At 44.9% G+C, this 23,853-nt stretch overlaps 1 protein-coding gene across 1 annotated transcript in view; it reads left to right on the forward strand.

The window, feature by feature from the left end:
- GTF2I (general transcription factor IIi) overlaps positions 1 to 23,853 on the forward strand; it is a gene marked incomplete at its 3' end in the record, with an annotated part of 79,004 nt that overhangs the window by 27,515 nt on the left and 27,636 nt on the right. The window contains 8 exon segments of the mRNA XM_015428060.1: positions 3,632 to 3,680; positions 4,610 to 4,653; positions 5,496 to 5,561; positions 8,087 to 8,143; positions 9,035 to 9,091; positions 12,584 to 12,646; positions 15,102 to 15,203; positions 23,229 to 23,294. Coding sequence (XP_015283546.1) covers positions 3,632 to 3,680; positions 4,610 to 4,653; positions 5,496 to 5,561; positions 8,087 to 8,143; positions 9,035 to 9,091; positions 12,584 to 12,646; positions 15,102 to 15,203; positions 23,229 to 23,294 — 504 coding nt within the window.

Consider the following 23,853-nt stretch of genomic DNA (forward strand, 5'->3'; position numbering starts at 1 on the left):
TAAGAAGAAACTGCGCGCGCCTGCGGGGGGGGGGGGGGGGGGCTTGCCAGGTCTGCATGGTTTCTACCTTCTTGGGGTCCATCCGTACTGTATGCCCAAGGAACTCTACCTATTGTAAGTCAAATTCACACTTTTCTAATTGAATATATAGGCCGTGTTGTTGCAGCCATTGCAGAACAGCATGTACGTGCTTTGAGTGCTGGGTGGAGTCCCAGGAATAAATCAGAATATCATTCAAATAAATTATTACAAACTGGTCAAGGAGGTCCTGAAAAATATCATTCATAAAATGTTGAAAGACAACTGGTGCGTTAGTTAGACCAAAGGGCATCACCGGATACTCATATTGCCTGGCACTGAAAGCTGTTTTCTATTCTTCCCCTTTCTGGATTCGTACTAGATTGTAGGCCCCATGAAGATCTAGTTTGATGTATATTTGGGCTTCTTTGAGGTGTTCTAGAAGTTCGTGGATTAACAGAAGGGGGTATCAATCATGAATGGTGATTTTGTTTGGTGCCCGATAATCATTACAAAGCTGGAGCTCCCTGCTCTTTTTGTTTTTTTAAATGAAGCGCACCCGGGCAGATACTTGGGGACATTGAGGGCTGAATAAATCCCCATTCCGAATTCTTAGAACGGAAGTCACACAGTGCTGCTAATTCTGGCCTTGACAATGGGTACAGGCACCTGACGGGCAATGGCGCCCCAGGAACCAGGTTTCTAACACAGTCATACAGGGTGAGGTGTTAGCTGATCACAGCCCCCTTCTCCTTGAACAAATCCTGAAAGTCTGCATAGTTCTCAGGCAGTGGAGAAGCCATTGAAGGGGAGGCAGCAGCTAAAATCGTGGGTTGTGCATGGCGTAGGCATGGCTGACTAAACCAAAGATCTTGCTAGGCCCATTCAATAATCGGATTGTGTTGGGCCAACCAGGAGAGTCCCAGGACAAGTGGAAACTGGGCCATCTTTACCACATCAAATTTTATGTGCTTCCGAGGACTTATTACTGTTCCACAGTACCTATAAAACAGAGCTGTTCCGCCAGGCCTTTGGCTGAGGTGGCAGGCATCTAATGAAAACCTGTCCTCCCCTGCTGAAATTCACCACCTCTACACAGCCCAGATTAAGAAGATCTTAGAGACCCCGTGGCACCGGCTTGGAAACTCTGCACATCGACAAATAGTGCAACCTGTTTTAATTTTATGTTGTTTTAAATTGTTTTTAATTATTCTGTGGTATTGTATCTGATGTGTTTTAGAATCTACTTTATGATCCACCCTGAGCCCGCTTGCAGGTGGAGGGTAGAATATAAATTGAAATTAATAAGACTATGCTCACCTCTTCTGGTAACGAGTTGACCCTCTGGCTTGTGCACTTTTGGCTTGTGGACTTCTGGGACTGAACTCTGGACTTTGTGTGAGCACTTGAACATGTCTGGCTTGCTTGCCTGCTACACAACTGTTGTATACGAGAGCAAGTATGTCCGATATGCAAGTCCAAAACCAGTCTGAAGGTGACTAGAATGGAGCAGAGTCAGGAGCAGAATCAGGAGCTGTGGTCGCAGAGTCTACCAGGTGGTGACTTGCTGCTTCCACCTTGAGCAGTCTCCATTGTCTGGCTTTTAATGGCATGTTCTGCAAGGTCTTACTTGCAGCCAACTGCTTGGGAGTAACCCTGCAGCTACTCATCATCAACAAACAGCTGGTGTTGGGCCAGGAGATGCACGCTTCGTCTTTTCTCCCAGAGCTCCATTCTAACACAGGGTTAGAAGGAAAGGGGGGGGATGTCTCCTTTTGACAGAAGCGGCTGGAGTGCCAGGAAACTGGCCCGTGGGGTAGTCAGAGGGGACCCAGGGAGGCCAGGAAGGCAAGGATCACAGGGGTCGGAAGGAAAAGGGGGGAAGGGTCTCCTTTTGACAGAAGAGGAGAGAGAGAGAGAGAGCGCTGGATGAGGCAGAAGAGACCACAGCAGCAGGCTACAGAAATTGGAGAGATGAGATTCAAGTCAGCAAGCTGTCATCGGAAAAACACGTTGTACGGATACTGAATGGCATAATAATACAACACCACACACAAACACACAAACTTGACACCAATAAATACATATGTCTCCACCAAACAGAACCCATTTGGGATTAATAAAAAGGAGGGAAAAAAAGGTAAATCTAAATATTACAGCTTCTAACCCATACAATTAGTAGGTAGCAGAAGAGGAGAGTCAGACTCGCTGTGAGCAGGGGGGCCATTCTACCGCATCACAAACCACAAACCGGTTCGTTAAACAGGAAGGCTTGTGGAGGTTCATGAGACTCCACAAACCGGGATAAACCTCAATTTTCTCGGCTTGCGACCTTCCCTAGTCTTGATTGAAAGCTTTTTTTGGCTGACATTTTAGATTTCATCTAGTACTATACGTAATATAAAATGTCAGTAAAACCAGCTTTTATCAGTAAATCAATAAACTGGATTTAATGATTAGATTTTGTAGAAATTTATATTCTGTATAGTGTATATATTCCCCCTGACCTGGATAGCCCAGGCTAGCTCAGTCTCATCAGATCTTGGAAGCTAAGCAGGGTCAGCCCTGGCTAGTATTTGGAATGGGAGAAATCCGAGGAATCCCAGGGCTGTGGTGCAGAGGCAGGCAATGGCAAACCACCTCTGAACTTCTCTTGCCTTGAAAACCCTACTGGATTGCCATAAGTCAGATGTAACTTGATGGAAAAGTTTTAAAAAGTGTATAAGGAATAGTAACAGATAATTTGAAGGAAAACAGCGTTTGACACAGCTTCCTAAAGCATAATATGCTACATGCCAGGCAAACTGCCATGTGGGACTCAAGCCAGCCACCAATCTGGCTGCCATGTTTGAACCCAGTGAAATGTTCAGACTTGCACTCCCATGAAACATATGCTCCAGGAACCTCGATATAATCAGAACGTGGCGCAGGACTCTGAAGAGGTGGCATAAAAATATTCTCAGTAAATAAATAACTGTCCGGAACTTGCTTTGTAAAGGAGAGGCCACAGGTTATGCACCAACCACAGCTGGTAAAAGGTGCTCTTTATCTCAGATGAGACATCGGATTCTATATACAGGGATCTACCAGCATCCCCAAGGTAGAAACTTGCTCCTCAAGGGGGCAGCACAGTCCCATCCAGAATAGGCTGGCAGTTCAGAACATGTAGCTAGTGGAGCCTAGGTGTTGGAGCAGAGGTCGAATCTGCTTTATGTCCTTTGGGACATATCCTTCCTTATTGGCTGTATGCGTTATACTTTATGGGTATTAACTTTTCTAGGGCAGAGTATACCTTTGTCAGTGGTGGCTACCTCGCCTACTGTTCCAAGTGGCATTCCTTGCACATGCAGCTGTTTGTTGTTTTTTTTAAAAAAAGAAGTTATCCACACAGCCAGTGAAGTAAAACCGTGCTGCAGTTGCCACTCTTTGACACAACCCAATTTCTCCGTTGGTATGAGAGATCCAAATGATGTTTGACAAAATTCTCCTGAAGCAATGTAACTAGAGAGCGAAATGCAATCACTGCTTCACCGACAGTATGGCTGGGAATGTAATATATATTCAGTTTGCCTCGACACATCACGGAAGCGAGATTCTGTCCTCTTCCTTTCAGGGCCACGCATGGGAGACGCTTCCCACACAATAACATCGTCGAGTGGAAGGTACTATAGCTTCAGTACTTATTCGTGGTGTTTTTTTGTGACATTTTAGCGTGTGTAATCCTTTCCTGTCATTGGTACAAAACATGAATGAATAAAGATAGCCCCCCCCCCATTACAAGTTGAGCACTATGTCCCATCTACCTGTTCTGCTTGGCCGTGGAGCCCTAAGATAAGCATTAGGCTGTGATTTTTCGGAGTACCTCTTCCTGTTTTGTTGAGCTGTGACGTAAATATAGCCATACACACTGCAGTCTTTGATACATCTGGGTTGCTTCCAGTCTCATGGGGAGGAACAGAAGCACAGCAGTAAAGCACTTGCTCCACATTTAGAAGGACTAGTCCCTGGCACTTTCAGTTAAAAAGACCTTGGCTGTTAGGCCTGAATATGATTGCCAGTTTGGTGTAGTGGATAGGAGCGCGGACTCTAATCTGGGAGAACTGGGTTTGATTCCCCACTCCTCCACATGCAGCTACTGGTATGACCTTGGGTCAGTTACAAGTTCTTTCAGAGCTGTTCTCTCAAGGGCAGTTCTCGAGAGAGAGCTCTCTCAGCCCCGCCTACCTCACAGGGTGTCTGTTGTGGGGCAGGTAAGGGAAAGGAGTTTGTGAGCTGCTCTGAAACTCCTTTGGGTAGTGAAGGGCGGAGTATGAATCCAATCTCTTCTCCTCTTCTTCTACTTGGCTGCAAAATCTACTGGCAGCTGGTAACTGCTCACTTGGTCACTCGGGGTATAAATCCAATCTCTTTTTCCTGTCCTCCTCCGCTGCCGCCTCCCCCCCCCCCACCTCATGCCTATCAGAGTAGATGGCAGAGTGATAAGTGGACAAACAATATGGTTTCGTAGAAGAGTGGTTTATATTACTTTTATTATCTTTTTGTGGCACTCACAATGTATGTTAAATACTATTTCTGATACTTCTCCCTCTAGTTGTCCTCCCATCCAGGTGAAAACTGAACCCAGTGAAGATTCTGGTGTGTATTATTGCTTTTTTCCCTTTCTTAATCTATGTTTCTTGAGCGTGCAGGGTAGTAATTTTATGTATACATTCCTTTACCTTAAAATGTGGTGTGTTTGATTTCTGAATATTAAACGAGGGCTTTAATAACCTTGCACCATACATCTTTCTTCTCTCCATCATCCTCCCCAATCTCTTTCAAATTATCTGATCGGCATTTATTTTGTGTGTCTGTAGATAGTAGATCTGGGAAATGGTTGTAGCACATCTAAAAAAAGGAGCTCTCTCTCCAGTCTGAACCACTTGCAACAGACAATAGAAATGGGTTGCCGCTCTCTGGTGCCCTTTTCGTAAGGGTCCGCTCTGCTTTTGGATATTTTTAGAGAACGGTCTGTCCATTCCACCTATAGCTCTTTGCTATTTGTTGGTGTTTTTTTTAAGCTCCTTTGGACTAATTTTTCAGAAATAAAGGTATTGAAGTTTACAGTGGGTAAATTATCTAAGAGAAATATCTTTTATTCCTTTCCTTGGCTTCACTTTGTCTGTGCCTCTGGTGATTGTATGTTGCCCATGTGGCAGTGCAGTTGAATGCCTGCTAACGGGGGCAGAGGGGCATAAACGAAGAGTGTTAAAGGTGTGCCTTCATCATAAGATGGTTACTGTTTGGGACTAGGCTGGTATAGCACAGGAGAGAAAAGCACAAGTGTGAGTTTGTCCTTTTCACGGCTGCCTCAGTGTTTCTGCACACCAAGCGACAGCTGTAATATTTGAACGTGCTGAGAGTCCATTTGACATGAAAGAAACCTGAAATCCGAAAGTAGTCTGCGCAGAAATGAGTAACTCTCATTGCTTCTTCAGGACTCGAAATGGTAACAGTAAAGGAAGAATCGGAGGATCCAGACTATTATCAGTTTAACATTCCAGGTAATATTGAGTGAAAAGCTTTTTAAACCTTAGCAGCTGAAAACTCAGATGTTAAAAAATACTGGAGACGTTACAAGTAGAATAAAAGCTGTTGGAAGAGACCGAAAATGTACATTCCAAGTATGGACTGAAAAGATTTAATGGAGGATTTCCCTTCAGTCAGGGGACTCCCTTGCATGGCTCCCACTCTTTGTCTGCTGCTTTTGCTCTTCCATTCTCTGTCGTCCCCTCTTTCTTTGTCTCTCTCCTGGGCAGCCGTTTTCTACAAATTAGGATTAATGAGGCCACTTCATATGCCTTTGTATAGATGTGTGTATACATAACCTCCTTCTCGCAACTTCCTGTCACACAGAATAAACAAACAAACCCTGTGTTGTTTTTTTTCTGGGCCACAAACAGGCACCGTTTGGGGAGTCGGAGGGTGGTGGGTTTCGGGGTTTCTCCCATTTGCATGGGATTGTGTGCTAGGAGTGCTTACCCCCCTTACCACCTTGTTGTATCTGTGGACTGAATCACTATTGTAAGAAGCCATTAAATGGGCCCATGTGCTGAACAGGCATGGCAAAAGCTAAAAAACAAAACAAAACCCTTTGCTTAAAAAAAAAGCTCACCTACACTACTACTGCTGCTGCTAGAATAACCACAATGACTTTCTTCAATTGCATTTCTTTTCACAATTTTATCTTGTGTGTATCCTTAAGATGAAACTTGTGCATACCCCCCAAGCCTCTCTGCAGAGCTGCTTTCTTGCCAGTTTAAACCAGTCTCTAGCAAATGTTGTATTGGAGAGCCCCCCCCCCCCCCCCGTCTATATACGTAGTCCTTATGCCTGAAAAGCTGGTAACTTTTAGTCTCGTTTGTGCAGATATTTCTTGCTCAGTGTTAGTGCCTATGGAAATCGGCGTGTTAGTTTTGGACTTGAACGGTGACAGAATGTAGTCAGAGTCCCCCACCCCCACCATTACTTGTAAGCTCCTTTGGCTGTTCCACTACTACTGCTTCTTCTGTTTTAAAACGTTGGTTACCCAGTTGTGAGACTTGCTCTGGCCGGAGATGTACTGAGGATGGAATATACTAATGCTGAGCATCAGTCCAAGGTCATGACCCGTCGCCTAGTGCTAGAATCGCGCGCTAACGCCAGCAGGGTGGGTTGGCAACAGAATGCACTTGCGTTGTTGTGCAGGAAGCCATGTTATGGTATGGAGGAAGGGCTAGACAAACGTGTGGCGGCTCAGATTTTCCTTGCAGTGTCTTGTGTTGCTTCATTCATACAGTTGAGGGCTAACCGAGCCTGTCCCGCTGTGCTCTCCTTCCCCCTAACACCTCTTGGTGATTGTTCTTTTTCCCAGCCGGAGAGTACTGTAGTACTATCCCTTCAGCCCTGGGAATAGTGCTGGGTATTGCATCTTTTTTTGTTTGTGCATGGTGAACGTTCTTTTCTGGAAAAGAGCACCGTTGAAGAAGAGGGGTAGTGCTTGCATGAATGTTTTTTTTCTTCTGACACAAGCATTGATTTCCTTATCGAAAAAGGTTGCATAAAAAGGAACCTACAGGAGTGTTCAGGGTGTTCCAGCCATGCGCTCTGGTTCATCATCGGTTACCTGTTTTATAAGTGATTTTCTACAGCATCCACGTCTTGGTTTGCATGATTCCCCCCCCCAATACCCTGAGATGGAAAATAAAGGGGAGCGAGCTGGCGTCTCTGTGAGGTGGAATTAAGTGATTTTGAAGTAAATGAGCCTTGCAGACAAATGCCTGATGTATCACAGTAGGTGGTTAAAACAGGATTAAGATGGCCCAACAGCATATAAGAAGAGGTCTTCTCGCCAAGTTTTCCACGCCCTGGGATATTGGCCTTACGTTGCTGTTGTGCGTTTGTCAGGATGTTGGTTTTCTTTCTCGGTAATGATTGTCACTAAGGTTTTTTCGAAGGTATGGTTACAAAGGAGGCCAGGTGAACAATACTTGTGTTTAGGGTTACATTCTCTGAATGAGATCGTATGGCCTCCCTCCCTGTTGTGTTGGGTGGGCACACACTGCAGATCAGTACCTTTCCTCCTCCACCATTTCCTGGTTGAAACATAAGTGAATGGGACACTGGTAAGACAGAGAACAAAGGATAGTGAGATGGGCTTCCATACTAGGTATCAAAGAAGGATGTGCGGGGCTTAGCCAGAAAGGGAAAGTTAAAATATACTTCAGACGTCACATCAAACTAGGGTTAAAGGAACGTACTTTTAATTTAGTTTTGTATAGTGTCTGAATTGTCAGATCAGAAATTTATGATCAAATCCACAATCGGAAACTGTGGTTTGAGGATGGACTTATACAGAATCATTACCTAGGAAATTGTGCTATTGCATGAGGTCATCCTAGATGGAAGCCACCTACTTCAGTACCCATTATTTCGTAAAGCTGTTTTTCTCCAGTTACTTTTCATGATTCAGCTGAGCATGCTGTCATAATGGAAACTGAACAAATCTTGGAAATGATTTTTTTATGGCTGTCTTTGTTTACCAAAGCAGGTCCTTCAGAAACTTCGGCGATTGATGAGAAAATCGCCATGGCAAAGTCTTACACAGGTATAGCAATTCACTTGTTCATCTTCACAGTGCTCTTTCTTACAACAGCATCGATGCCTCAGTGGCCATGGTCTGCCTGCCAGCAGTACTGTTCTTCCAAGTTTGGTTTCAGATCTGTGGCCTCACTTTTGTTGAAGCGATTGATGCACCTCCCCCCTGCCCCCCCCGGGTCTAACTTGAGATTCATTCAGAGAACCAACATCAGCTTAGAGAGGCTGTCTTCCTCCTTTTTCTGTTTGGGCATTCAAACCTCGTTAAATTATTCATATGCAAAAAATACAGAAAGGCAAAAATATCATAATTAAATTGTTTAATGAAATTAGGCAATAAGTGACTTTTTTTGACAGCTTCATTATGTTCTATTCCATCTCTCCCCTCCAAATTGTTTGTGTCGCTGAGTCACAGAGAGAGAACGGTTCAATATTATGAAGAGAGTATTGAAGGCTTTATGGCAGAGCTTGGAAGAATTTCGATCTAGCTTCATGGTTGTTTTTTTTCTCCTTAATCTGTTTTTGAACACGGTGCCATCCAAACTGGGGTACGCATCTGAGACAAGACTTTTCTGAATAATACAGATGGCTTGAAGGCAGTTGCTTTTCACAACACGTGCAATCCACCACAAACTCTACTGCTCAGCTCCATTCCGTTTACAAGAAAGTTTGCATGGGAGCAGAGATCAATGGGTTGGCCTCCCCTCCTGGTCTTTGGCTCGTTCTCATTCTGAAGGAGAACCCTGCTCGTGTTTTTTGACGCAATACAGCTGAGGCGCTGCTGCGTTGTAACATTCCTTTTCTACCTACCCTACTTACTTGAGATGCTAATTCTGAAATTTCGAGCATTAACTGGCATCCTCCGTATTTTTATGATGGTATTGTTTATATTTGTCTAAAGGGAGCAACCAGGGTTCCGATTGCAGTGAAGGAACAGATGTGGAATTGCCAGTAGAAGGTTAGAGATATGTAACTATTTTATTTGAAAAATAAACTCTGGAAAGGGTTTCTTAAAAAAATATTAAAAAGAGAGTACTTAATGCAAACGTGTACATTGTGTCTGTGTCTTGCATTCTTTTTTTCCATATTCCACATGGTTGTGTTTTTTTTTTCTCCCCTTGAATTGTGATCCTGCATGGTTATTGTGGACAATTAAATTGAGAAGTGTTTGCAAGATGGTTCCCCCTTCTTCCCCGTTTCTTGGTCAACCTTGTAGGGTGTCATAGAAGAGTTTGTGGTGTTGGGCTTTCCCCATCCCACTGAGTTCCTTCATGAGTGGGGTGGCTTTTCAATATTTCAAGTTTGAGACCACGAGGGCAGCATGTGTCTTTGGAAGTATATGGTGAGTCACAGTCCAGCTTACGATGACTTCAAATCTTGTGGTTTCTAAACCGGTCCGCTGTTAAACATTTGGCCCATCTGGAGCTAGATAAAAAAGGGTGATGCAGTGGGACTTGAGATGCCGGTGGAAAAATAAGCTGTGCAAGCTCATGTTATTCCTAGTGGGAATATTCGTAATTTAAGGTAGTTGCCAGGCTTGGATCTGAGAAGTGCTGCTACTTGTCTCTGAACATGTGGAAGGAGATGGTTAATCGTCACATGATATGAATGTTGGAGGGCCAGCTAGAAGCGGGCTGGATCTCAGCTGTGCCTGCCCTCCCTAAGTTCTCAACTGGCTAGCTGCAAGTGCACTCAGAGGGATGGCCACATGCCATGGAACTAGCCTTGAACTGGTACAATCTCTGGGTCAGTTTGTACAAAGCTTGAATTCCACGAATGTATATGTAAGGGTAGTCATTGAAGAGCCCTTACGCTTTCCCCTGGAAAAATCTGGGGCAAATTGTGTTCCTAAAGTTACCTGATTGAACTTGTTGTACATCGTGCGATGAAACCTGAATAACTTTGTGTAGAGTTCACACAAGGCAAGTTTTGACTGAAGGCATGCCAAGAAGTAAGTTGTTCACGATGCCTGCCTAATCATATCAGGGTGATGTCTTGGTAAAGTTGCTTCTGTTCAACATTATTTTAAAGAATCAAGTAGGTCTGCTTAATTACCTTTTGGTTCACGACTTTCTAAACGGATTGCTGCACTGAACTAGGAAACTACAATCTTTTACTTGTTTGGCTGTTGCAAAGGAGCAAGCTGCATATTTCTCTCACATATGTCTTGGACAAATAAATCAGGAATGCGGAATTAATAGTTTCTGGAAGAACTGGGCACTGTGGAGGGCATAGAACTGCATTAGTGCATGAGGTAGTACTGTATTAGGTTTCCACTTTACCTAAACTTGGATTGAAAACTGTGGGCAAATCTATTTAAACTACCGAGAAGTCATCACAACTGCATGAGGAATGCTCAGTATCATAGGTACATCTTGCTAATAGATATAAAACTTTTAATTAGAGGCCAATAAAATTTGAACAGCACCCTTTTAACAAACCTCAAATGTTCACAGTTTTTTTTTGGGGGGGGGGAATCCCACAAAATTCATTAGTCATTTGTGGCGTCTGCTAGCCTGAGGCCTGCCAGGTTGCCTGAAGATAGTGATGGCCCAAATTACCCTTAATTCATTGAGTTGGATCAGGAATCACAGTATCTCCCAGCAGGCATTCAGGAAAATCTCTCCTCTTCGAGTTCTCTCTTAGCTTGTAATGTTGGTACACGTGCGCTAACGAAGCCAGGCACAAGTGCTGAAGTTAAATTCCCATCACCAATGATGGTGGGGAGAAGTGAACTTGAAAATTGAACAGTGCAGGCACCCATAGAGAAGATAGTGCTAAACAAAAAACTGTTTGATCTGACGGTTTGGTACTGTAGTTCACAACAAGTTAATGAGAGTTTGAAGAGTAGAGGGTTAATATTAAAGAACTTTGGTACATGTCCCTTCAAAACAGCAGGGTTTGGGCACCTCTTCTGAATGCTGGCCATGAGTGCAAGTTCTATATTCTAACCTGGAGAACTTTTGACGGAAATGCTGGTTCATTCGGTGATACAGATGAGCATTGCAAGCGGAATGGATTTGTATTCCCTACCAATAAGTTACAGACTTCAGTAGCATTGCTACCTGGAGGCAAGACCTTCATGCTACAAGCAACCAGGCTAGTGACAGTTTGCAGGCCTACTGTGGCATGTTGCGGTATAAGCCAAACTACTCTTTCTCATGTAGAATTTTCAGCAACTCTGGTAGCTTGTGTATGTGGTCATCTACATGTGTGTTTCTGGCTGGCATTGGAGTGTGTATACTCAGTTGCACAACTGCAAAGTACATCTAAAGGACTTCTGAAACCGGCAAATTGCGGTGCAAGAAATAATGCCATTTGGGGTCCTCCAGTAAGATGTGGCTGACTTCTTACCTCCTTTTCACGCTAAAGGATGACTGTTCTCTTGGGTTAATTGGCAAATCTCTGAATCTGAGAAAGGATTTTGTTTGTGGGTGCCACCAGAGCAGTTGCTGTTTTTCTGACAGTGTCATGAGAAGTGTTTGAGTGGCACTGGATCTACATCTGAGAAGCTGTTCCCAATGCTGGTTTACTTTTCCACACTGGTCTGAGCTTTTTATGAGCAATGCTGTTCTTTAGAAATGATGAAGACTAATTCTGCCATGTTGTGTGCAGAGAAGTGTGTTCTTTGCAGTAATGGGAACTTAAAAGTCTGCAAAGCAACGCATTTGGTACAGCCAGTGGTTTTCCAGTGACAGAGCTAAGCTGCAATTTTTGGCGATGCCGGTGGAACTCATCTCTACTCTCCTTCTGGGCCACTACAAGTTCTTACAAGTTGTTGCTTTGCTGATTACTTGTGACTTAATTGCAGGCTTTGGAATCAACAAAGACAAAAAAGTTCGAAATTCCAGGCACAGCATCCTGCATAGTTAGTAGCGTCTGCCACGTCTGTGAAAAATTCCCATTTGCTTTGGTGCAAATCCCAGTCTCTTCTCGTGGAACGCTTGAAAACGGCTCATGTTAATTTTAAAACAGACGTTCACTTGGCCAGTCCATGAGAACAACTGTAAGACCTGCCTTACCTCTTGGAGAAGACACTCATCCCAGTTATAGCCCTGATCTTTTGCCTTCTAATGTGCAAGTTTTCACAAATACTGTTGTAACCTTTTCAGTTGTGTGTATGTAAAATTCTTATGTGAGGCAAGAAGGACCTTGCAAAACTCTTGTTGTTGCTTATGTTCCTGAAGAGTGAGAAAAAGTTTCATTGATTAAAAACCCGTGTGAACCTAGAATAAGGCTGCTTTCAGCTGCTGCCCTTTTAGAACCCCTGCTTTATTACTGTCACCCAACAGGGACTGAGCCGTGCGCTAAAAGTACCTGGCCTGTGTGTTTTGTGGGTCTGTTTTATTCATAGCGTGCAACACACTCGTTTTTGCCATTGTGCGGTAAATCCACCCTCAGTCTGCCTGCGCCGTTCAGACCTGGTTTTTGTTTTGTTCTGCTTTTTCAGATTCTTCTCAACACGCCACTTCTGAAACAAGTGAGGATCCTGAAGTGGAAGTGACCATTGAAGGTTGGCCATTTTCTCAACTTAACATTTTTATTTTTGCTCACTTGTTTCAGAAGAATCTTAGTCATGTGGCGTTATGCACATCTCCCCCCTTCCCTCCAAAAATACCTTTCTCATGCTGCAAGTCAACATTTTAAGGACCAGCTAGTCTTTTTAAAAAAATTGGAATGGAGTTGTTTTTTTTAAAAGTTGGAACCAAGTTGTTAGTTTATTGTAAAACTCTCTTTCAGGTGTAGGTATTCAAAGCCCAGGGTGGAAGCAGTGGAAGATACCGTATGGCTTAGGTGGTCATTCTGTCTTGTTTTGCTTCTTTTCGAAACAAAGAAGCCTGTGGTTTGGGAAGATGCACATTTAAGAGATGACAAGTGGCTAGACCTCAGTGAGAGAGGATAAAGGTTACAGAAGTTCTTTGGATAGACAGCTGTCTTTGAGAAGGATGCATTGCCTTGGGGAAGGAACTGTAGTACTTGTCTGTTGTTCTTCAATGTTGTTTGAATCTGGTAGAACCCTTGCAAGTCAGAGCATAGTCAAGATGGAGATTGGTAGTCATTGCATTAGCAATGAATTTTGGGAAGCAGATGGAGTAGAGTCTGAGTTCCGAAGTCAAATACCTTGAAGTCCGAAGTCTTGATGGGGAATGTCCTATTGGAGCAAAAAAGTATTCTGTATTCTGGAAGGCAAAATTTTGTGTTGTCTGTACCAAGATGAGAGGTTCTTAGAACAAAGAAAGTAGAGCTCCTAAGGGCAAAGTGGTTGAAGTATTAGAATGGAATCTCCTAATTTATTTTGCTTCCTTTTTAGGTGTTTTGTGACTCCTGGTCTTTGCTACAAGTTACTCTCTTGCAGACTGAACAGTTTACAGCACTTTGCTTGATCTCCGCTGAATTGGGAGTTTGGGAAGCCCTGATACCGAGGCTTGTGCTAAAATGTGCTGCTGAGCTGGGTGTCGCTGATAAAGCAGAGACCGTGTGCTTCTTCCCTATTATGAGTTTCTGGTCCTGTCACCCACCTTGTGGGTTTTCGTTTTGCACCTCGACAGGGAACCTGTAGCTGTGCTCCTACCTGTGGGGGAATTCCTGGTATCTTTGGGGGGCAAGAGGAGTTAAAGGATCATGTGCTGTGCATAACAGTAGAGCTTGTAAATAGGGTTAGCAAGAGTGGGAGAGAGTTCCTATCTGTCTGTCTGCTTTGGTGTGGCTGTTTAAAAATGCCAGTGGAGGAAGAGATGCGGTGTAGAAGTCAGAGACAGAGGGCCCAGAACATAGGTGGCTTTAATATGTCCGTTTAATCAGATGTCATGTGTCTCATGATTGTTTTCAGCTGTGGCAAAACTGTGTGTGTTACCTCTTTCTCTCTTTTTTTCGTGACTTAAAACCCTGTGATGATTTTCACGTGTGGCTTTGTTGACTGGCAGTGTTTGAGAACCAGAGTTTCTCTATCGGCTTTGCTTTTAGTAGTTCGTATGTGAAGACCATAAGATGCTTTTAAAGCTTTAGGAAACATATGAAGTCGTTTTGGCGTCTTTAAAGGGAAACTACTAAAAACAAAAGTGATAGGGGAATCTCCTGTGTCAGGTGGGGGTGAGTGTGCAGGGGATCATGGACACGGCATTTTCTTCCATCCCATACTCCACCCTAGTAATCTTTTAATTGCTGTTTATATCATTGTATTACAGTTGTGCAGACATTGTACAAGAGATCATGATGCTGGAATAAAAAGTTTGAAACAATCGTAAACCCAGTAACCAAAACTCTATCATATCAATCACTTAAACTTGGCAAACTTAACTTTCTGTGTGCAACTGATTTTCCAGTTCTTCTGGAGGAAGTTTTCTGGGGGTTAAGATTATCCAATTAAACCCCCCTCCCACCAAAACACACCCACAGTCATCTGCTGAAATCTTTACCTTTTCCCAGTTTGCTTGCAATTTCTATTCTCACAGTTGTTGGAATAGAAGTAGCTTTCTGTCTTTCCCCCCAATTATATCTTCTATGTAGTTCAACAAGAGCACCCGTGAAACTGAGAGAAGATTGTATCTTGTAATTTCTGTTGGTGATATTCCAAAAACCTCTTATCTGACATGGCATCTTTTTATATATTTAGTACCACAACTCTGCAGTAGGGTTGCTAGGTGTTCCGTAAAGGTAGGAGAAGATGCTTTCTAGCAACAGGGGACTCCTCGGAAACATGTTGTAAGTGGACAGGCATAGCCACCGTGCATAGTCTACTTCAAGCCTGTTAGCATAATTATAATGTGGCTTGCATGAGAAAGTTGGATGCCAGGGGCCAACTGGTAGGGCTAATGCATGTGGCATTCCATGGATTACCACCTCCAGCCATGAATATCTGCAGAGTGTACTGAACTCACCGTGAGGTAGAGCCATCACATCTAACAACCCATTCCACCCTGGTCTAAGCAGCAGCCATGATGCACACGTTTGTCTCTTTCTCTCTGAAGATGATGATGACTATTTACCGCCCCATAAGAAAACCAAGAGCGTGGAACCAGCTCCTGAGGTTGCCAATGCTGGAAGGAGAAAAGCCAGAGAGTTCAATTTTGGTAAGTTTTTATAGCTGTTTATCATTCATCATGTTGATGGAGCAGGTGGCTGAAGTGTATGCAGACTTTCCTGTTAGGCTGTACTCTCAAGAGGGAAGAATGAAAGGCAGCTGAGTAAGTTTCTCTTTGAACACACGGAACGGCTTCGTGTTGAAGCTGACTAGTTCTCTGAGCTCTTGGGCAGAGGTCTTCCCCAGCCCTGCTTCTCAAGAGTTGTTAACTGGAGACATTGGGACTGAAGCTGGGGCCTGCTTAAAGAGCATGTGCTCTGCTTCAGGGCTTTGAGCCACAAATGACAGGACAGCATTTTGTTTTTACTAACATAAAGATTTTTAGGCCCAGCAGATCATGGCCTAACCGGGAAAGACCTTGTATGTGAAGCACAAAATGCATTTTCCAGCCAGAAATTGGTTGTGGTAGAAAGTGCCTTTTTGTAGCCAACTTGTTTTGCCTCTGCACGTAACCAGTGCATCCAAAGACTGTATTTGAAGTTTTACTTTTTAATTCCTAGGGCATCTACCGCTGGAGCTGAAGAGCATGCCATCTAATCTTTTAGCACTGCGAGCACTTTATTGCTAACTGTTATTTTATTATGTGATATAAGTTAGTATGTGATATAAGTTAGTATGTATTTTATGTAGTTTTAAATTTTTATGGTTATGCCAATTAGGTACATTGTACCGCTCTTATTAGCCGCCCTCAGCTTATTTGCAGGATGGGCGGGGTATAAATATAATAAATAAATAAATAAATTTTGCTTTATAAACTGTGGGTCTAGTATAAACTGCAGACCTGCAAGAAATTGCAATGGTTGGGTAAACAGTTGTGTCACACGTACCCCTTCTTCCCATTATAGTATGCTCTCTTAGAGGCTCAATGAGGCCAGTTTCTCCTCCCTCCCTTTTTTCTCTTTTTTGATATTTTGGCCAATCGATTGTCAAGTGCGGTGTTAGAAGGAACAAGAGGGGGGGCAAAGCAGTCCTTGAGTAGTCCGCCTTTTCTGGACTTACTTTCTTATTTCAGTGACGATGGTTTGGGGGACACCTTTGGAAGTTTCTCTAGTGACACAAAATGCCACTGAGGTATATTTTCCCCCATGGGTACGTGCAGAGACATCACTTTTACTCTTGGGGGGGTGCAACCCCCAAATCTTTTCGCAACGATTGTTGGTCTTTTTTGAAAAACCTTGTTCATCTTCGTGGTTTCTGTGCAGTCCCACATGGGACTGCGCTGTCGCAGGCCAGCCACTGGGAGGTGCTAGCAAGCTCAACAGAAATTTCTAGTATCCCAAGAGTGCTAGGCTTCCCATAGCACAGTGATCTTCCCGCCCCAAAGTCACATGATATGGGAGGAGCCCCTCAGTTCTCTTTTTGCCGCCACAAAAAGAGGATATACTTCAGCGAGCCATTTGATAGCGAGCTGCTTCTTCATGGCCCTATTCAAGAAATGTTGAGAGATTGTGGTGCCAGGGTGGCACAATCAGATGATCACTCCTCATGTATTTTGTGCTTTGGTGAGGGCCACAACACCTCTTCAGTGTTTTCATCAAAAGGTTTGTCATGCTCTGAAATCTAGGGCATGCTAGGAGGAGTTGCAGTAAATTAAATGTGTGTACTTTGCCTATCATGGCAGTCACAGAGTTGCAGGTAAGAGGTGGTTGAGCTTGCCCTCCTAATGAGAAAATGTGTGTAATCAAGCCTTCTGTATTCCAGCACATTGCATAGGAGGCTAAGTTTTGGGATGATGGTAGAGGAAATCTTTCATAGCTCTTGAATGTCTAGAGTGGGTTCCAACTGATGCCTGTCAAAACTGGGTGGGTAAGGTATAGCAGAAGGAGACAGTGAGAGATCTGTATGGAAAAGGCAACTCTTTTACTTCCTTCCTGCAGACATATACTAGGTGAGTGATTGGGCGGTAAGGTGATGACCAGCAAAATCCTTCTGTAGCTGCTGTCTCTATGGAGCCACAGATACCCTGCTGTGGCCCAGTTTGAGAAGTAGCATTTTCAGAGAGCTTTTGACTTGCACTACGAGAGATCTTCGACGTGGTCTCTGTGCTTCACACCCATGGGATACAGTGCGCATGCGCTGGATCGATCGGCATTGTAGCAAGCTCTTAACGGATTTTCGCGCCCAGACCTCAGGCATGTGCAGGAACCCCACCACGCATGCCCAGAGGGGTGGGCGCAGACACCCCACCAGTTCCTTTCTTTCCGCCGTGCTGGAAACACCTTCCTTTCGTCGGTCTGATCGGTACTATTTTTTCCTCACAGGCTCTTTGGATTTTTCCTCAGTTTTCTTTATTTTTCGCTAATCTTTGTTCATTCTTTAAAAAAAATTGTTTTTGTTGAGGGGGAAGTTTTTTCGTTTACCTCATTTTGGCCTTTGGGCTCCCTCCCCCACCTTTTTTTCTTCTCCGTTGTACTTATTTTATGGAGAAGAAGTGGGGCTTTTTCAACCGCTGCAAGGGTTGCGGCAGTAAGCTCGCTCCACCTGACCGCCACACCCTTTGCATTTTTTGTTTGGGGGAGATACACCAACCAGAGTCTTGTCGGCACTGTGCTAGGGCTCCTCTAAGTCCCTAAAGGTGGTGAAGACGGGAAAGGTAGCGGCATCCATTGGTGGCTATTAGCCACAAGGTATAGATAGGGGCTCTGGGGCAAATGATGCTCTGTATTCTAGGTGCTTGGGGTGGTCAACAGTGGGAGGGCTTCTAGTGTCCTCGCCCCACTGGTGGACCTCCTGATGGCACCTGGTATTTTTGGCCACTGTGTGACAGAGTGTTGGACTGGATGAGCCTCTGGCCTGATCCAACATTGGCGTCTCTTATGTTCTTATGTCTGCACCGGGTAATGCCCCTAACGTGCCCCCCGCTCCAACGGCAGTATCGGTATCGGAGGCCCATGCCGCTCCACCGATACCGACCATCCAGCTCATGGACTCTCCTATACACCAACTCGACCAGGACACGCTGGTAGAGATGCGTCCTTTCTCTGATATCGATAATGTTGAGCTCCTTAGTCGCGCCCGGGGCGCGAATCGCTCTCCTTCTCAGTCATCGACATCGACAGCTTGCGAGGCCCATGCCGATATCGATGCAGGTCGGCATCGACAGATCTCCAGGAGCACTCTACGTCATCCTCCCCATCTGTTTGTTGAGCCTGTCGATCTCGATGAGCGAGCTTATAGGGGCCGCTCACAGAGACAGGATACTACGCTGTCTCCTGGTTGCTCCCGCTGTCGATCTCCACGAGTCTTCATGCCCCCACCTTCAGCTCTCTCTTGGGATCACCACCAACTGAGGTATCTCTATGGGGCTTATCCACCTCCATCCATGCCATGGTTGACTCCGGCGGGCTACTCGGATTGGGACCGTTACTCTGCCCTCCCTGCCCACTCTTCCGCAGGTGGGGGGTTCCCCAAATAGATGTTTTTGCCACCAGAGCGAACAAAAAGTGCCCTCTGTTCTACAGCCAAGGTGGCAGGGACCCACAGTCTCTAGGGGACGGTTTCCTTTATCCGTGGTCCAGAGGGTTTCTCTACCTCTTCCCTCCGCTGCCCCTGCTTCTGAGAGTGATCTGCAAAATCATCACCGACAGAGTGGACTGCATCCTCATAACCCCGTGGTGGCCACGGCAACCATGGTTCTCAACCATCCTCCACCTGTCAGCGGGGGTCTGCCACCAATTTCCTCTGGCACCAATTTCCTCCTGTTCCTATCCAAGTCCCCTCGCCTATACCACGACGTGCCACGAATGAAGTTGACAGCCTGGAGAGTAGCATCAACCGCTTTTCCGCCTGCATAGCAAACGTTTTGCTAAACTCCAGAAAGCCCACTACGCGTAGATCATATCACTACAAGTGGCTGAAATTCTGTTCCACCTTGGGTGATGATACCCCTCGAGCCACCTCCGCAGGTCTCAAGAAAGTTTTTCAATTCCTTCTGTCTCTCACTGACTCGGGACTTTCTCACTTCTCGTTAAAAGTTTACTTCGCCACACTTTCGCCCTACCATGTTTAAGTTGAGGGATGCACACTGTTCTTGCACCCACTTTCTAAACGTTTTTCGAAGGGACTGTTGCACCTCTACCTTCCCATCAAAACTCCTGTCATCGCCTGAGACCTTCCCCTGGTCCTTCGCCAACTCACCAAGAAACCTTTTGAACCGCTCGCAACTTGTGACCTAAAATTCCTGTCATGGAAAACGGCCTTTCTGGTTGCTGTCACTTCAGCAAGACGAGTTGGAAAAATACTGGCTTTTAGACATGACACTCCTTACTTGTCATTTTTGCCAGACGGCGTCCGCCTTGTACCTGACATCTCGTTCCTGCCAAAGGTAGTGTCAGAATTTCACCTACAGGCAGAGGTCTTCCTCCCGGATTTCTTCCAGGCTCCGACATCCCCAGAGGAGAGGCTGTTACACACCTTGGACATGAAGCGTGCGCTCCTGTTTTACTTAAATAGAACCCGTCCAACAAGACGTGACTCTCAACTTTTTGTCTCCTATGAGCCAGCAAGGCTGGGGACTCACATCACGGCTCAGCGTCTGTCAAGGTGGATTGCGGGTCTCATCTGCCTCTGCTACCTTATTACCAAGCAGCCATTGCCTGGCCCTATCAGGGCTCATTCAACCAAAGCTGTTGCAGCCTCAACTGCTTTTCTCCAGGGAGTTCCCCTAATGGACATTTGCAGAGCCGCTTCGTGGGCCACACCTAACACGTTCATAAGGCACTACGCCCTAGACGTCCGAAAGAACTCTCGTACCAACATGGGATGTCACATCTTATCCTTAACGCAGTAAGGACCTGCCAGCACCCTCCAGGTAGGCCATTGCTCGCTAATCTCCCATGGGTGTGAAGCATAGAGACCATGTCGAAGATAAACAGGTTGCTTACCTGTAACTGATGATCTTCGAGTGGTCATCTGTGCATTCACACCACCCGCCCTCCTTCCCCGCTGCTGTCAGCTTCTACATTTTCCATAGGGGTTGATTCGCAGTGGTTCAAAGGAACTGGCGGGATGTCCGCCCCCTCCCCTGTGGGCATGCGTGGTGGGGTTCCTGCGCATGCCCGAGGTCTGGGCGCGAAAATCCGTTAAGAGCTTGCTACAATTCTGATCAATCCAGCGCATGCGCACTGTATCCCATGGGTGTGAATGCAGAGATGGCCACTCAAAGATAATCAGTTACAGGTAAGCAACCTGTTTTTTTCAAGGCCTCACCACCTGGGCTAACTTAGAAGCCCGCTTTGGGCCAGACGTCAGCAGTAGAAAGTTTGACTTCAGGCACTCCCTCATCATGAGGGGAATGTGTGAAATGGCTCTTAATATGAAATGCAGTACACTGAGGTGCCAGCACCTTGATTTCTCAGGAGCTACCCAGAGGGGAAGCCAGGGAATGTTTCACAGTGAATAACCATAAGTCAGGATAATTTAGGGCACATCTTTAATGCCGTTCTTCTTGGAGCTGGACTGAAAATAAACAAGATTATTCTACCTATTTTCGCTTGAAATATAAGTTTAGTTCTCAGTGAGGTGCTGCTGCAGCTTTGAATAAGGCGGATTCTGTGCTGCCCATAACTAGAGCAGGAACAGAGAATAAAACTGCCACTACCATACTGCCCTTATACAAATCAGTGGTAAAGCCACACTTGGAATATTGGGTAGAGTTCTGGCTACTGCATTTGAAAAAGGATATTGTAGAGCTCAAAAAGGTGCAGAAAAGAGTGACCAGAATGACCAAGGGACTAAAGCAGCTGCCCTATGAGGATTGGTTAAAATGCTTAGGGCTGTTTAGCCTAGGGAAAAGGGGAGTAAGGGGAGACATGAAAGAGGTCTGTTATGTACATGGTGTGGAGAGGGAGAAACTCCCTCCCCCATAATACCAGAACCCGAGGTCATACACTGAAGCGGAAGGGTGTGAGATTCAGGACAGACAAAAGGTAATACTTCGTCACATAGTGTACAGGTAATCTGTGGAACTCGCCAAAGGATATTGTCATGGTCGCCAACCTGGAAGTCTTTAAAGGGGGAGTGAGTAAATTCATGGAGGATGGGGCTATTCGTGGCAACTAATCATGATGGAATCTACTCCCTCCAGTACCAGAGGTGGCATGCCTCTTTAAATCAGTTGCTGGGGAACCCAGGCAGGATGATGCTGTTGCAGTCGTCCTCTTTGTGGGTTTCCCAGAGGTGGCTGGTTGGCTACTAGGGATGTGCATTCAGTTCGTCTGAACTGAATGCACCCCCGAAAATGGCCCATTTGGGCCCACCATAGAGAACAATGGAGGGGATGGGGGCAACCTGTTTGAGGGCCCATAGAATTGGACCTCCTGGTCCAATGTTCTTGAAACTTGGTGGGTATCTTGGGGAGAGACCCCAGCAGCTACCCTGTGAATATGGAGCCTCTCCCTCAAACCCCCTCTCCTCCAGCCCCCAGAATATACCCTATGTTTTCGCCATTGACTTCAATGGCCCATAGGATATAATGGGGCTGAAATTGACATTCGGCTGGCCAAATCCAAATCGGGCCATTTTTTTTTTTTGCACGCCCCTATTGGCTACTGTCTGAACAAAATACTGAACTAGATGGGCCTTTGATCTGATCCAGCTTGGCTCCTCTTATGTTCCTTGGTGGTAAAGCTCCTTTTTTACTGCTTCAGATAACAGCCTTACAATCCAATATCTGTAGAGCAGCAAAAAATACTTGCACATAGAAAGTTGTCCCATCAGGGTAAGAAGTACTAGTTTCGCTTTCACATGCTAATTCCTTTGTGAAAGGGCTATATTTATACAGAGGAGTATTTAGCCCTGATTCACCAGCGTAAAACTGAGGCTTTACTACCTTGGTGAGAATGATCATTCTGGTTGTAATTGTGAAACAACCAGTAAATTCTCAGCAGGGGAGATGGGGCAGGAATCGCAAATGAGGGGCATTGGCAGTGAGTCTTCAGACTGAAAGTGGCCAGTGGTAAAACTTATTATATGCCATGTTACAGCAATATGAAATGCTCTAAAACTGATTTTCATCTGCATGCCTTTTGCTGAGTCTCCTCACACTGACAGCAGCTCTTCAGGGTCTCAGGTATAGAGAGGTCTTTCGCATCACCTGTTACCTGAGGTTTAAATGACAGCATTGTTCCAGGCAAAAGCTTCAAGTTAAAAGACCTTGGTAAATGCTGACCATCTTTATGGCAGAGCGATTAGGTGACCTCAACAGGCCTTCCTAGGGAGACTGGTGCCACAACAGCAAAGGCCCTGCCGTGGGCCCTTGTTGATTTTGCCTCTTGGCGAGAGAGGGTCTCCCAGAAGGTTTCAAAGATCTGAGAAGTTTCCCTAGTCTTCCAGAACTTGAATATTTGTTAGTGGAGCCACATAGGATGACTGCATGAACAAGCAGAATATATGGCTTAATGAATGAATAATAATGTGATTTAGGAGTGGATTGAGTAGCTGTGGGGATTAAGAAAGGTTTCGATATCACCACTTTGAATACTCTGTACCACTATGATGGTACAGAGTATTCAAAAATAGGACATGAATGGGACACCAGCACCAGGACTGGAGTAACAAGGGAGGGTCACATAGAACCTCTTGCAACACCCCCCCCTTCCCAAAGTTAAGGGCTTTTGCCAATACGGCTTCACACACTCTCTGTAACTCTGGCTTTTTAAATAACTTCCCAAGAGAACTTTTCACGCTCTGCATTAATGTAACTTGTCAGCAGTAGCTGCAGATGGATCTGACCCATGTTGATAGTGAGCTGTTGACTGAACAGCCCAAGAAAAACCATTTTGGGGCAAAGGTTAGCATCCTTTGCCTGTTCAAATTCTTTTAAAACAAAACAAAACACAACACCCTGTAATCTCCAGAGGGTATGTGGATGTTACTTCCTTTTAAAGGTTTACCTTTTTAGTTGATTATGCCTAAGCAATGTGACGTGATGAGTAACCAAGAGCTCAACGCCAGGACACATTGTTAGAAGTTTGATATATATCTTATATTGGGCTAATGTTATTTTTCCTTTCAGAGAAGTGGAATGCCCGAATTACAGACTTGAGAAAACAAGTTGAAGAGTTATTTGAAAGAAAATATGGTACGTGCTCACAGACTTTTCCCCCCTCCCAAAAATCCAATCGCCCTCTAGCATTTGGAAACCCTGAATCACTATTTAAAACAGGTTTGAAGTATCCTCTCCATCAAGTCTGAATTCTTTTGGCATGTTGTCCTGCTCTTGTTCAGAGACTGCCAGTGCTGAAGGGTGTTTGTAGCCGTGTTGGTGCTTCAGAATTAGAAAGGCAGAGATAGACGCAGCCACATCTCCTTGTTGTCATCATCTTCATCAGCTACCTTTATTGGCATCACAGTCTCCTTGTTGTGTGAACCCATTCTTTGTAAAGTGTGTAATCTAATCGTTTTCCAACCTGGAGTTTCAAAGGCGGCAGACTTTCAGGCTTAATAATAATTAGGCTGTTTATATTCTGCAATTAAAAAAATATATATTTGTGGCAGTCCAAGCTTCATTGTGTGACCTGTAAAAATTAGGCAAGCTAGCATCCTTTTGAGTGTGTGCTTACTTTACTTAATAGATTGTGCTTCTGCTATTTGTGAGTGTGGTAAGGAGTAAAGCCAGAAAACTGCCGTTCTGTAGTTAT

This window comes from Gekko japonicus, unplaced genomic scaffold (genome assembly GCF_001447785.1).
Source record: "Gekko japonicus isolate JY-2015 unplaced genomic scaffold, Gekko_japonicus_V1.1 scaffold677, whole genome shotgun sequence".
NCBI lineage: Eukaryota > Metazoa > Chordata > Lepidosauria > Squamata > Gekkonidae > Gekko > Gekko japonicus.